The 15,897-nt window shown below is 44.1% G+C and overlaps 1 protein-coding gene across 4 annotated transcripts in view; it reads left to right on the top strand.

Moving 5' to 3' along the window:
• The window catches only part of Pax5 (paired box 5), a 180,882-nt gene that overhangs the window by 94,832 nt on the left and 70,153 nt on the right, over window positions 1-15,897 (top strand). For 2 of the 4 annotated variants that reach the window (XM_070009992.1, XM_070009993.1), the window contains exons 7-8: window positions 745-801; window positions 7,147-7,276. In XM_070009992.1, the coding sequence (XP_069866093.1) occupies window positions 745-801; window positions 7,147-7,276 (187 nt within the window). The remainder of the gene's footprint in view (window positions 1-744; window positions 802-7,146; window positions 7,277-15,897) is intronic. The other 2 variants (XM_070009998.1, XM_070010006.1) reach the window with 1 other exon arrangement.

The following is a 15,897-nucleotide window of genomic DNA, read 5'->3' as shown; positions in this document are numbered from 1 at the left end:
GAGTCACAGCTCTGCTTCCAGCTCTTTGGTAATTAATTGGAAATGTGTTTCATGGACTTTCTTTCCCTGGCTGGTTTCAAACTAATCCTGAGATCTCAGCCTCCTGAATAGTTAGGATTACAGGCATGAGCCAGCAGTATCTGGCTTGATTATTTTACAGTTACATTCTTTGAAGTCAGTTTGTTTCAACCGTGGTCCACACTACAATAATTGATGGATCTCTAAGTCTTTTTGAACCTATGGCTTCCTCTGATTCTCTTTCGGTAACTCCTAACTCATTGTTGAAGAGGAAATCTGTACTTTCTCATGTAGCCAGTGATCTTGGCAAAGAGCATTAGCAACAGAAGGGACTGCATGGAGTGAAAGTCCCCAGAAAGAAGGGACACAGAGGCCAGTGAGGGGGCACCTGGAAGAACCCTCTGCTTCCTCAGTCTCAGTCATCAGAGCTTGAGGACTTTCCTCCCCTGCTCCTCTGGGGGATTCTCCTCCTCCCTCCCTTGGCCAGGTGGAGAGGTGGGCAAGTGTTTCAGAGTCTGTTTCTCAGGGCCATCTGAAGCCCAGTGGTCAGCCTGGAGGAGCCCAGAAGGGAACCTGCCCAGCATGATCCCTGTTCAGGAGCCTCCTGGCCCAAGACAGCCTGGCTATTCAGGGAGCCAGCTCTGCAGCCTTGTACACAAACCTTGCCCTCCTTCTTGCTGCCTCCTTCTCACGTGTCTGTTTCTTCTCTCCTCCATGCTATGGCAGTGGTGCCCCGTGCTGATGAGACAATACTTGGTGCAGCCCCAGGCAGTCCTTTTCCAGGTAATTTCCTAGGGACCCAAATGATGCCCAGTGCATTCTGTCCTGGGGCCCACGCCTCTGAGTCCTTTGCTAGGATTCTTTAACCTCTACTGTTTAGTTTCCAAGAGCTCTCCCAGTCCTATGCAGTCAATTCTCACCAGCTCTCAGACAGGCAGCTAGTGCCCGCATGACCTGTCCCAGAGGCAACCTGGCTTGTCTAATGCTGTACAGGTGAGACAGAAACAGAGCTGGGCCAAGACGTCTGTGTGATCACTCCTAGCTCAATGTTCTTTCCATCACTGAGTAAAGGCTAGAAATGACACAGAATCCACCAAGGTAGTGCACTCCCTTTTTTCTCTGCATTTGTCCAGTGGGAGAGATGACCCCAAGTGACTTTTCTGGCTTGGATATTTGAGACAATTGAGGCTTTCCATTAACTGGAGCATGGAGTCTGGTTGGAGGGAGCACACAGCAATACACCAGGCACAGGGCCTGGGAAGACTGCAAATTGTTGACCTCAGCTCAATTTTTTCTTTTTGGGTTGTGGTCAAAGGACAACATCAGAGGGTTGTATTGGGGAGGATATCTGAAGAAAAAGCCTCAGGGGCTCAGAAGCAGAAAACGTGGAACACAGCTCTTGCCTGTAGTAGTCCATGGCTGGGTTTAGGTGGGAGGGACAGCATATCCAAGGATGGAGGTGACTGATACATGACCCATGCTACTGGTCAGCCTTGAACTTCCTAAGTTAAGTCTCCTCTCCCTTCCCCCCTCCCTCCCCTCGTTTCTCCCCTCCTCTTATCTTTCTTCTTCCTTCCCCTCCCATCCTCTTCCCATTCCTTTCCCTCCCCTCTGCTCTCTCGATTCCCCTCCCCTGCCTTCCTCTTCCATGCACTGTGCTGTTCTTTCTTCCTCCTTCTTTTTTTCTCCTTCCCCATCTGTTTGTCTGTCTGTCTCTCTCTCACAATACACTTACATACACATATACATGTGTACACATCTTACCTTTTTTTTTCTTTCAGTACTGGGGTTTGAACTTAGGACCTCATATTTATATTATCTCAAGTAGCTGGGGTGATAGGCACATACCACCAGGCCCAGTTTACTTGTTGAGATAAGGTTTAACTTTTTTTTTTGGCATGGCCTTACCTCTAGTAGGAATCTTCCCAATCTCCACTTCTGGAGTAGCTGGGATTACTTACTTTTATATTTTGTTATCATTTAAAAAATATTATCTGCCAGCCTCTATTTTCACAAAAGACTTGAGATGGCCAAAATATATTGCTAAGTAAGTCTGACAAAAATCCAGAGATTTTGAAAAGGGGAAGATCATCACACAAAGAACTAGCAATGATACAGTTATGGTACTTAAGCACTGAATTTGACTGAGTTTCCTGGCAGCCATAGTAAAAGGAAATATAGAGTGGTTTCTAATGTTTTGTTTAGTCTGAGGCAAATTAATGATAGTCATGGCAAAGAAATTTTTTTCTTGCACTAAGTTATAGGAGAGATGGGCAAGGAATTTGAATATTCTGATGAGCTGTGTCTCTAGAGGTTTAAAAAAATACCTTGTGCTGGGCACCTGTGGTTCATGTCTATAATCCTAGCTACTCAGGGGGATAAGAGCTGAGGATTGTGGTTCCACATCAGCCACAGCAGGAAAGTCCATGATTCTTATCTCCAATTAGCCACCAGAAAAATCTGAAGGTAGGGTTGTGGCTCAAGTGGTAGAGGGCTAACCTTGAACAAAAACATTCAGGGACAAGCCAGGTGCTGGTAGCTCACACCTGTAATACTAGCTACTCAGGAGGCTGAGATCTGAGGATCATGGTTCAAAGCCAGCCTGGGCAGGAAAGTGAGACTCTTTATCTCCAATAAACCACTAGAAAACCAGAAGTGGTGCTGTGTCTCAAGTGGTACAGCGCTTGCCTTGAGCTGAAGAGTGAAGGGACAGCACCCAAGCCCAGAGTTTAAGCCCCACGATCGACAAAAACAAAAACAAAAACAAACAAAAAAACCCCAAACAAAACAACAACAAAAAAATGTTCAGGGACAGTGCCTAGGCCCTGAGTTCAAGTTTCAGGACTGTGTGCGCGCGTGCGCACACACATAGACACATTACCTTGTATGGCATTCAACAAATGCACTCAACATTTGTTATTCCATTACAGGCCCTTCTCTAAGGGATTTAACTAATGTTGGACTGGGACATTGCTCTCTGGTCAGCTGACTTGAGAGAAGGGCAAAGGATGTTAGCATATCACTTAAAGCTATAGTTCTAACACTTTCTAGTTAATGTATGAGAACTGTGGATTCTATCGTACTTCTGGATCCTTCATTTATTTATTCAACAAGCACCAAGGAGGCCCATGTCTCATACTCTCAAAGTAACCAAGAGAGAGATAGATAGCCATTGCATATAGGGATAGGTATGATCACAGAGCTCTGTACAAAATCCACCCAGCGTAAAAGCATCGTAGAGTGACTATTTCCTTGTAGAAGTATCGGGCCAGGAATGGCTTTACCAAGGAATACATTTGAACTTTGTTTTGCAGATAATGTAGGAGCTCTCTAAGCAACTAAGAGGGGCCCCCAGGCAGAGGCAAATGGTACCTGGAATGTCTGAGGAGCAAAGCCAGTACAACAATGCTCTTGAGAACTCAGGGGATTGGGGAGAATGCAGTTTCCCTTAGAAATCACAGGCAGCTCAAAGGGTCAGACAGCGATGAGGTCTTGGTGGACACTTACGCACCCAAACTAGATTCTGGCACCTTGGAAAGAGTCAGAGTGTGAAGTCTGGCTGCTGGGCTATTTTTGCTAGGTAGTGACAATGAGAAGAATGGTTGGTAAAGGGCAGCCAAGGCCTTGTTTTTGAGTACTACATGTCCCCAAATCATGGCTCTTCAGGGGAGTTCTTTCTACCTGTGGAAGCCAGTGGTGGTTGAGTGACAAGACTTTTGAACTTCCTCTTGCATGTACTATGCAGATTGAAGATTTCAAGTCTTGAAAAACAGTGGTACAAAACAAACTGTTGGAATAACTGAATGAATTTTGTTTGATATTGAATGTAATTGAGTATCACAAAATCAAATAGCAATTTCCACCTGGAAATTAAGTACATTAAGAGTCAAGAGAAGCCAGGTGCTGCTGGCTTATGCCTGTAATAACTAACTACTCAGGAGTCTGACATCTAAGGATTGTGGTTCGAAGCCAGCCCAGGAAGGGTAGTCTGTGAGACTCTTATTTCCAACTACTTAGAAAAATCCAGAAGTGGCGCTGTGGTTCAACAGGGAGAGTGCTAGCCTAGAACACAAAGAGATACCCATGGCCCATGCTCTCTACAATTCTTATAACCCATTGACTCTGCTGCCTTCGGGGAGATGGAACTTTCCCAGCAGACCCAGCTGCATAGCCCTGTCACAGTTTGGGAAGTCTTGAATAGGATGGAGAAGTATACTAGAGTAGAGTACTATCTGTTGGCTGGGATGGTGCCTGGCCCTGGGAAGGAGCACTGGTTCATGCTCATCCTTATGAATGGTTCCAATCCCTTCTGGTCCACTTGCAGCTACTTAGCCATTCCATCTCCACCCTGAATACTTCCCTTCAGCTAGAACAGCAGCATGTTTTGCCTCATAGCTGTTTATTTACCACTAAGCTTTCCTTCAGCTATTCCAGACTAGGAGACAGGACTTTCTCAGTCCTAGGTAAACTAGAACTCACCCCAAGAAACCTTTCCTGATCATTCTCCACCCCATATTTCTTCCTATTAGAATTTCCAGGGCCATATATCTTTCTCTTGGAGCATGTCAGGTATCTCATGCCATTTTGTTCATCCCAAGACTTAGTAAAGGTGGGATGAATCCACACCTACTATGTTCAGGCCTCCATCAGGGTATCTGAGATATAGAGAAAACTGGGACCTGCTTCTAGAGACCCAAAAAGTTAGAAGATGTCATCTGGGAAGAGATCTTCCAGAAGGCATTCTTCCCTTATACTTGATCAAGGCAATGCACTGAAGGAGCAGCTTCTGGAGAGCTTTATTTCCAAATTCATTCTTAGCACATCTGGAGGCTAACACATGACCAAGTCTCATCCTCCAAGGATGAAGCGTAGGCCTTGACCTTTTTTTTTTTTTAACAGCTCTCTGCTGCACATGATGAAGGCAATGCCTTCAAAGTTGCTGCTTGTAAGCTTCAACAAGAAATATATTTTCATCTCCAACTCATATACACTACCCACTGTGTGCAAAACAGAAATTTACTAAATGGGATTTGCCTTTCTCTATGTGTGAGAGCCTTGCCTTTCTCTGTTCTTCAGGCAAGTCACTTTCCTTCTATCATGGTAAAATGGGACAACAATATCTGTGGATAAGAAGGGAGAACTCAAGAACAGTCAAGTGGGAAATTTGGTGCACTTGTAAAGATTATGATTATTATTTCCCTGGCACCATTTGGCAGAATGAGAAGCTGGAGTGGGACTCATATGCCTCCTGGTAGTCAAGAATGACTTCTTGGAGGAGGAAGTACTGAGGCAGAGCCATAAAATAACGGAGACTCTCTCCTATCCTCACAGTGATGGGGAGTGAGCCCTGCATGAGCATCCTAGGACAAAAGCACATTCCTTCCTTTTCTATGAAGGCCGGGCTTGCGCCCCTAGATATTTGGCTGGACCTAGAGCTGAGCACATTAGACGCCTTTGCTTTTTGCATTTAGGTCTCTAATCCACCTGGGATTGATTTTTGTGTCTTGTGTGAAGATCCAATTTCTTTCTTTACCTTGTTTCTGAATGGATAACCAGTTACCCTGCACTGTTTATTAAAGAGTCCATCCTTTCCTGCTGATTTGTCTGTCTCCTCACCCATATATCAAGGTTCCATATGTGCGCAGATCAGTTTCTAGTCTCCATTCTGTTTCACTGGTCTATTTATCTGTCCCTGTGCCAATACCACACTGTCTTAATTACTGCAGCTTTGTAGTGATTCTTGATGTTGCTAGGCTTGTCCCTTCAGTATTGTTCTCTGTGGGAAGCCCCAGGACCCACTTTGAGGCCCAGGATATTCTCTACATGTTCAGAATCAGCCTCTTGTAGAAGATGCTTGATGAGCCCTAGGGTTCTGACCATGCTGTTATCAGTGAACAGCACCCCAGGGCTCCTGCAGCCCCAACTCATGACTGTCACCATCCCTGGAAGGGTTTTCTAACTGGTTTGCAGGTATGTGCCTGAGCCTGAGTCCCTTCTGCCTGCTACTTGTCCAGTGGCTCCTTTGTTTTCCTCCAGTGGCTCAGAGTCTAATCATCCAATCCTACTCAGAGTGCCAGCAACCCCTTCCAGAACACTGCTTGCCTCCCTATCCTTGCCTGCCAAGGATATAACCCTAGACAGACAGGGATATGTCCCCTATTGGCAATGCCAGGAACCTGAGAATCTCCCTACTCCAAAGCTTGGCATGCACACCAATTTTCTGGCTTTGTTGTTTTCTTTAACTGTAAATAGGCCTAGAGGTTGAGTGAAAGGAAGAGACATGTTATGTCTCTTTATAATTTAGTCTGTCCTCAGATGGAAAGATCCAAGCTGGCATCTTCACTGCCCTCTCTGGAGGCATTCTGACAAGGGTTTGCATGAAATGACTCATTGCAAACTCTGGTTTCATGAAATGGTTTAAAGAAGGAGACACGAGTCATAGGCTAGTACACGTGGCTGGTGTGGGTTCGGTAAACCAGATGTTTTGGGATCAGAGTATTCAGCACATAGGTGTTTATGTGCTTTCAGAATTTAAAAGCACTTGTCAACTTGTGACTCAATTGGCTGGATGTATTAGATTTCGGATAAATTCTCTGGATCTAGATTCTGCCTGTTCTGCCACAAAGTTCCCCTCCAGCCTCAGTTTGCCTGTCTGTGAAATGAGGGTCTGGACCGGATGATCTCTCTGGTTCCTTTTACACTGTAGTATAAGAGCACAAAAAATCAGAAGCACTTATTTCTGAAGCACTCTGTCTACCCTCTTCCAAGAAGACTTTGTTTCTGCCTTGCATTGGTTACTGGGGTTTTCCTCCCTACGTGGAAGAGAATGATGGTCTGGGGCTAGTTTGGGCTGACTAGGGGCACAGGCCACACAAAGCCAGTTTTGACTTTTTGTGAAGCTTCATGAACTCCACTTTTCTACATTGGGCCAATTGTTGATTCTGGATACCGGTCTTATTCTTTCCCAGTGAATCTACCCTTTCAACCAGGGAATTCCTGAGGCCCCCGTGGGCCTCAGCACAGGCAAGCTGGCTTTGCCCAGCTTGGTACTTAGCCCAAAACATGGAGGTGCATTTGACCAGGGTGTCTCTGAATCTGCTGCTGAGATGTATCTATTTCTTCTTTCAGACGACGGAATATTCAGCTATGGCCTCGCTGGCTGGAGGGCTGGATGATATGAAGGCCAATCTGACCAGCCCCACCCCTGCTGACATCGGGAGCAGTGTGCCAGGCCCACAGTCCTACCCCATTGTGACAGGTGAGGTACCTGGTGTTAGGGGTATGGGGATAGAGAGAGAGAGATAGGAGTGAGAGAATGCATGTGTGGTGGAAAGAATGATGTCTTGGTGCTGTTAGATATGCCTGGCCATTTTTGCCTTACTGAGGTTATAAGGTCCTGGAACAGGTCAGACAGCGACTGCTGGGACCATGGGTTGTGGCTGTAATAAGACACAACTGTGCATTGCTGCAATCAAGCTGGAGAATAAATGCTCAATAGACTGTAGGCCAGGAGCAATGACAAGGAACCTCCTGTCAGTGGGGCCGCTGTGAATGGAGCCAAGTGGTCAGAGGTCTGGGATTTCTCCCTGGTTGGTGCCAGCTTCAGGGAGGAGTGAGACTCCTGGTAGGTTGTCATCAGCATTTCAAATTTCCAGGCAGAGGTTGAGTCAATAAGGGCTGAAGGCTTAGGCCAGAAGGTGCTTGTGAAGATGCCAAACAGCTGCCTTTCTAGAAGGCCTGAAGATGGCCTCAGTCATTACTGTCAGTGGAAAGTGTGTCCCTTAGGCTGAGGTCATAGCTCAGTGGCAGAGCACTTGTCTGTTATGCTCCAGACCCTGGGTTCCCCTTCTCATTGTAGGCTCTGAGCATGCTGGGTTTGAAACTGGGTTTACTAGCTGTTATCTTGATTAGTCAGATAAGAATTCCAGGCTGTGGTTTTTCTGATCTTTATGATGGGAACATCATCTAGGGCTGGTGTGAGAATAGACAGGTTCACATGTACAAGGTGCTTGGACTTTTCTAGGACACAGTAAGCACCTAATAAATGTGCTGTCATTACTTCTCTCAGAGTCTTCTCTGTGGCCTGTTGTGACTGAGAGACTCTTGGCACTCAGGCTCATCAGCATTGGGCACTGTGTCTATAGGATGGACTCAGCTGCCAGCTCCAGGAGGGCATCTAACCTTTCAGTATCACACACAGAGAGTGGCTGTGGGACACATGTGGGTCAGGGCCATTGGGTCCAGTCTAAGGTGGCAGGATGACCCTGTGGGCTGGTAGACAATGCACTGTGAGCAGTATCTTTCCAGGGAGCAGTGGTATGGCCAGCCAATACCAGGGCCACTCTGCCATGAGGATAATCTGGTGGCTCATCCTATCTTTCACCCCCTTGTGATCCTCTTTTGGACACAGCTTAGGGCCTCAATGTTTCCACCTGGTCTCTGGCCTCCTGGTCTCTTAGGCTCCTTGTAATGACTAAATGAAATTCTGGAGTAGACTTCCCTTCAGAAGGAGGGCTTGGGGCTGAAATCAAGATTCCTGAGAAACCTTGTTAAGGCAGGTCTCAAGAAGATTTTGCATACATTTGTTCACATGGTTATTCGATGGTTAATAACCCAATTAGTGTTGACCACCTTTCTGACAGTTGAAGGAAGAAGCAGATGGATACCTGTCCAAAAGGTTAATCTATCCCATGGATAGGTCTAATTGGGCCCACATAGAGCTTTAGTTTTTTTTAGCTCAAACCAGGCATGGTGGTTCACACATGCTCATAACAGCTACTTAATAGGTAGATATTGGGAAGATTGCAAGGCCAACTAGAGTAAAAAGTTTGTAAGTCTCATCAGCCAATAAAAATGTGGGCATGATAGCATTCTCTTATCATCCCAGTTATGCAGAAAAGGGTAAACAAGAGGCTCAAGGTTCACGTTGGCCTGAGCATAAATGCAAGATGGTAAATGAAAATATCTATAGAAAAAAGGGGCTGGAGGTTGTGGTCAAGTAGAACATGGATAGAGTTAATTTCTTTAATATATAAAGAACTTTTAAGAAAGAATAATTAAAAGATCAGTAGACAAAACAAGCAAAGATATGAATTAGAGAAAATGTAGATGCCCCAATTTTATATAAAAAATACACACTGGTTCAGAATTTTAAAGCAATAAGTAAAAAAAGCCTCATAAGACAGAGTTCCATTAGCTTATCAAAGATAAAGGTAAATGTTGGGAGGAGAATGAAAAACAGGTATATTCATGTGCTGTTACAAGAGTTTAAATTGGTTCAATTTTTTTGGAGGGAAACTTGAAAATGCCTATGAAAATTTTAAATTTATATTGCAGGTATGTTCACATATGTGCATAATGATGTCTGTGTGCATAATAATTATATAATTGCTTATATTGGCAAACAACATCAATAGAAGCTATCTAAATAAAATATGGCTCTTTTATGTAATGAAATACTATGCAGCCTTCAAAAAAAGTATTGACTTTTTTAAGATAATGTTTAAGACAAACATTTAAGTAAAAAGCAAGTTTAGAAGAATGTAAGTATAACCAATTTGTTAAAAAATATTATGTAGAGGAACAAAGAGTGAACAAATGCAGGAATGGTACTCACTAGACACAATGTTGAAAATGAACTATACAACTTGTGAGTGGGGATGGAAGGGGAAAACAGAGAGAGCAAGGGAAGGGGAGACATTGTCCAGATAGAAATGCACTCATTACCTAACTTGTGTAACTGCAATCCCTCTGCACAACACTTTTATAAAAAACAATTAAAAATAAAAAATAAAAGTAGAATGCAATATTATAATATGGGGAAATTTTTAAATATGATACAATACAAATAATTTTTAAAGGAACTATTATTGAGTTAACAAACAGATATATAGCAGATGCTTACACATGAAGATTCAGTGGGAGGACTTGGAACTTTCCTTCTGCTTTTTAAGGCATTGAGGTTCTATGCTTGGGAGAGGAGGCAGGGTCTCCACCCAATCCCACCCAGAATTCCTGACATTAAACACTTAAACAATATAGCCTTCACATCTGATTTTAAATAAAATTTAAACAATGCACTGATAATGAGATAAAGGAGAAATAAAAAGCAAGACTGCTTATAATCAAGCAATATGTATTGATATGTGCCTACTCTGTCTAAACTACAAGACAAAACAGTTCAGGGCTTTGCTGATTTGCCCATGAACCAACGCATGGTGAACGCAGTCACCTTGAGCATACCCTTATGCAGGATTGTGGACCAAGGAATTACACCTTCTCATAGTGGCACATTTTGCCGACAGGAGGAACTCTTAGCAGAGTTCCAAATAAAACGAAGCATGAGATTTGCTCAATTTATACTAAAGTAGTTGCATCCCTAGAAAATTCAGAGTATATGAGACCATGGAATTTGCAAGTTCACATTTATATGTAAATGAAATTCAGTTCTAGATTCAAATAATTGCAAACAGATTTTCCAGCTTCATAAATGCTTTTCAGGACATGACAATAGTGCAGGATGGAAGAAGATGATTCATTGTGTGGAACTATTCCATGCAAGCCAGCAATTCATGCCCCTCCAGTATCTAAGAGCCTCACAGAATTTCACAATGTCCTCTAGGGGACGCTATTGACTCCACTGAAACCTGTTAGAACACCTTGAAGGAAATCCTTGGAGGGCTATTGGTGGGCTGCATGTCACTCTACATATGTTAGTGGCTGTGCTGACAAAGTTCTGAAGTCTTCAGAGGAAGTCAGTCTTCCAACTCACCTGTGTTCACTTCCTACCCCAAGGTTCCTGTAGGTGCTCAGTTGAACTGTAAGCCCCTGGGCTCTACTGGGGGCTGAAGAGTACCCCTGCCCAGCCTGCTCCATCTCTGCTCTAACACTCCAGGCTACCCAAGGAAGATCTCATTAGAGAACAAGTCGATTACTCTCCACCGTTTATATGCAGCATTAAATATTAAGCGAAACCCCTGCTCTACTAGCAGGCCCACGGTTCAGAAACTACTCACCATTTGTGAACTGGTGACATGGTCAGCTGGTTCCTGCACTGTCAGCAGTTTGGGCCTCTCCTGATTGGGACTAATTACCTGCAGGTGTGCCCTTGAGCCACAGGCCCGCTGATGGGACAGCTATTGTGCCTACCTGCCAGAGAGGACCTCGGGAAGGGTGCCAGGCTCCCGACTTTTGCCTGCCTCCCCACTGGCCAGAGAGCTGGCAGTCTTGTTTCCAGATGTGCCCACCCAACATTTTGCTTGGGAGAACAAAGGAGCAGGATCAGTCTGTGTGACCTTGCTAGCCTCTTCCCTTGGGGACTGTGTGATCAGAAGAATGAAATGACAGGGGGAGACTGAACAAGGCCTCCCTGGGTCCAACAGGGTTAGGAAGCACTAGGCTGGTGGGTGACCCAGGCCTCGGGGTCTAAGGCTTTCTCTGAGCACATGGGAATTATGGATACTTTTCTAGGCTAATGTATGAAGGATCCCTACCTTTGCCTGTGTCCTGAGGGCATAAGTCATAGAGAAATGTTCCCCGTGTCAATCCTGTGTGTGTGGGGGGGTATACTCTCTCAGGGATTCCTAAAAGGTCCTGACCCTATAGAACACCACAGGAAGATTCTGGGTGGAGACATCAGGACATCTGGCCAAGGGGCAGAGGGAGCAGAAATATGAGTGCTACAGGTGACTTTTTTCCCCCACATGTTTGGGGTACCCATGTCCAGTATAGGAGCAGTGATATATCTGCTTTGTGTCAGGATTTTTCAGAAACATTCAGACTGTACATGGTATTGCTTTGGGTCTGTGAACCCAAGATTCCCAGACTCAGAATCTCTAGCACTGCGGAAGCACCTCTGGCTGTGTGATAGGGAACCTTCTCTGCTGAACGACTCTGGGGGATTTCCTGATGAGGCTTCACACTCAGATGTACTCTGCCCCCTCCTCATGTTTCCTCTGGCCAGGCGCCAGGCAGCTTTGAACAGCCGATTGTTCATCTTTCCATGGGGAACACCTCCTTTGACCCACTTTTTATGAGCCTTTTTTGAGGCTCATCAGACACAACTAAATACCTCTTCTCTCCCACTGAAGTCATAATGAATAATGAAAGGAAGAATATGAGAAATGCCTGTGTACCTGGGCTGCCAAGGGGTGTGAAAAATTGCAGTAAAAGCTGTAATGCAGCACGCTAGCCAGGACTGCATGCTCAGCCATGTGCTTCCCGAGGAAGACCCTGGGCTACTGAGTTGCTGTGTGCATTGGAGAGGGAGGGTAATTTCAGCAGTTACTGTTTATTGGACTCTTATTCTGGGGCTAGATAGAGATGCTGGGAGATAGCACCTGCCCTCACTGGGCTCTCCTGCTGGGGAGAGCAAGGCAAACTACAGTAAACACAATGAACATGCAATGTGTTTCGTAATGCATGTGCTCTGAAGAAAATAAACAGAGGGAAAGAATCATGAGAGGCTGGGGCTGAGAGGTGGTGGTATACTGATGTGGTGGTGGATGAAGTAAGACCTTTTTAGAAAGGCAATGCGATTCAATTAGAGATCTGAAGAAGTTTTGGGATGATTTGGTGGAAAGGAACTTTCAGTGGATGATATCTCAGATGATGCCTAGTAAATGTATGGATGAATGAATGGAGATGTCTAAAGGTGGGACTGTTATTCTCTCTGTGCCCATTGGGTTCAGCCTATATCTAAATTAGACCCTGGGGGTAGGGAGGCATCTCAGAAATAGTGGAAACTATAAGAGATAGGAAGCTTGCTTTTTGACCCAGCAGGGGTTAGTTCCCTATCAGGGCTTGGACATCTCTGCTGTTGGGAATTTCAAGGGCAAAGAGCTTACGAGAAGCTCTTATCGGTGAAAGGATTTCCTTTCGATTCACAGATGGGAAGCTGAGGTTTCCATAGGCAATGCTGGCAACCATGCCATGATCTCATAGACTTAAGCAGTGCCCAATAAGACCCTCAGTCTGGCATGTGCCCCTAAGGTACAACTCAAAGACTATATGGTCTGTATATTGATTTTTTTGAATATTACAAAAAGACATATCTGGACACCAGTGGTTCATGCTGATAAATAACTATATGGAGGCTAAGAATGAGAGGACCAGAGTTTGAGGTCAGGAAGAAAAGTTAGAAAGACCTCAGCCCATAGCAGGGCACAGAGTGGCACATGCCTGTCACTTCAAGCTATGTAGGAGGCTAGATTGGGAGGATCATGGTACTAGGCTGGCCTGTGCAGGAAAAGTCTGTAAGACTCTATCTCCATGGAGGGAAGCTGGATGTGGTGGTGCATATCTGTGATCTCAGCAATGACGAGAACACTAAAAGTAGACAGATGGTAGCTCAGGTGGGAAGCAAGTGACTTATCCTAAAAATAACCTGTAAGAAACAGGGATGGAGATGTGGCCCAGAGGTATTATGTAAACCCAGCAAGCCTGAGGCACTGAGTTCAAATCCCAGTTTTGCAAAAAAAAAAATAGCTTTATCATTTTAACATCAGACTTGTTAAGGATTAGTTCACCTGTACAATGGATGTACTAAATACAGTTGTAGAAAGAGGACAGTCTTTAAGTTACGATGGGGAAGGGTCTTTGCAATACATCGTTCATAAAAAAGAAAAAACAGAAATGATGATCTTTACCACAGACTACCTTTTGTGTAAAGCATATCCAAACCATGCCAATGCATATTTCTATTTCTGTAAGTTAAGGAAACTCTGAGAAGATCCTTAGGATCTTAACAATCATGTTTAGGCATGAGGAGGGAAAAAGAGTGCTTTTTAATTGAATATCATTTACATTTTAAAATTTGTGAACTTTGTCAGTTTATCAACTACCAGAAAGAAAATTTGAAGTACCTTTAAAATCAGGGGATTTGCTGCACCAGAATCAACTCCAAATGGATCAAAGACCTCGAAGGCAAAGCAGACACCCTGAAAACATTACAAGAAGGAATAGGAGAAACTCTAGGGCTCCTTGGCACAGGCCGAAATTTTCTAGAAACACAACAAGTAAAGAAAGGTTGGACAAATGGGATTGCATGAAACTGCAGAGCTTCTGCATGGCAAAGGACATAGCTAGCAAGATCAAGAAAAAGCCCACGGATTGGGAGAAGATCTTTACTAGCCATATAATGGACAAGGGCCTCATATCTAAAATAAACTTAGAACTCAAAAAATTAAATCCCGGGGCTGGGAAGGTGGCTCAGTGGTTAAAGTGCTTGCCTTGCATGCCTGAGGCCCTGGGTTCGATTCCTCAGCACCACATAAGCAAAAAAACAAAAAAAAAAGCCGGAAGTGGCGCTGTGGCTCAAGTGGTAGAGCGCTAGCCTTGAGCTGAAGAGCTGAGGGACAGTGCCCAGGCCCAGAGTTCAGGCCCCATGACCGGACCCCCCCAAAAAAAAATTAAATCCCCCAACAACAAATCCTCAAAGAAACAACTGCCTGATAATAAGTGGGCTAAAGACTTAAAGAGAAACTTCTCTGAAGAGGAAATAAGAATGGCCAATAGACACCTGAAGAAATGCTCAACTTCTCTAGCCATAAAAGAAATGCAAATCAAAACAACATTGAGATTCCACCTCACCCCAGTTAGAATGGCAATAATCAAGAACTCTAATAACAACAGATGCTGGAGGGGATGTGGTCAAAAGGGAACCCTACTGCATTGTTGATGGGCATGTAAACTTGTTCAACCATTCTGGAAAGCAGTATGGAGGTTCCTGAAAAGACTTTACATAGAGCTCCCCTCTGACCCAGCAATTCCACTTTTGGGCATTTACCCAAATGATCATAAACAAGGCCATACTAAAGCTACCAGCATAACTATGTTTATCGCAGCTTTTTTTTTTTTTTTTTTTTTTTACCATAGCTAAGATATGGAACCAACCCAGATGCCCCTCAATATAGATTAATGGATCAAGAAAATTTGGTATATTTATACAATGGAATTCTATGCCTCCATCAGAAAGAATGACATTGCCCCATTTGTTAGGAAATGGAAAGACTTGGAAAAAATTATATGAAGTGAAGTAAGCCAGGCCCAAAGAAACATAGCTCCCATGGTTTCTCTTATTTGCAATAACTAGTGTATGTCTAGGACAAACAGAAAAGGTCAAAAGCTATGTACATAGGACCATATAAGATGATAGTAAGCGAAATTAACCCCAAGATAGGGACACAAGTGGTTTTTTTCTTTCTTGCTATTGTTTTTAACGTACTTATAATGTACTATGTGATATTTGTTTTTGTTTCTTTGGTTTGTTCCTCCCCCATGGTTTAACCCCTGTTTTCACTGTATTGATTCTGGTGCCCTGCATCTTGTATATAACTTTTCTAATTTGGGGAGGGGAAGGGAAAAAACAACATGTTTAAATAGGGATACAGGTTGACCCATTGTAACAATGAGATGTACAAGACACTATGTTGAAAAGGAACTTTACAACTTGTGGGGGCGGGGAGGGAGGGAGGAGTTGCAGGCGGTGGGAGGAAGAGATGGTAGGGGAAAAACAAAGGAAGAGGTAGCAATGCTCGATAGGAAATGTACTCATTACCTTACTCATGTAACTGTAACCCCTCTCTACACTATTTTTACAATAAAAAACGTATTTTAAAAAAGAAAGAACAAAAGGAGTTCCATGTGCAACCAGTCATTAAAATAAAAATATTTTTATTTAAAAAAATCAGGGGATTTGATGCAAAGTTAAAATGCCTCTCTTGAGGACTTGGAGGACTGTCCCCATGGGTCAGCAGCCTCCTGTGGCAACCCCTGAGGACAGGAGCTGCCCCTTTAAGTGCCCCAGACATGTCAGCCCTGTGGCCTCCCTAGCTTGCTGGCACCTGTGGGTATCTGAGTTTCTGATCCTGTGCTAACACT

This window comes from Dipodomys merriami, unplaced genomic scaffold (genome assembly GCF_024711535.1).
Source record: "Dipodomys merriami isolate MVZ:Mamm:240054 unplaced genomic scaffold, mDipMer1.0.p SCAF_11, whole genome shotgun sequence".
In the NCBI taxonomy this organism is placed as follows: domain Eukaryota; kingdom Metazoa; phylum Chordata; class Mammalia; order Rodentia; family Heteromyidae; genus Dipodomys; species Dipodomys merriami.
This window is presented reverse-complemented; position numbering and strand designations above follow the sequence as displayed.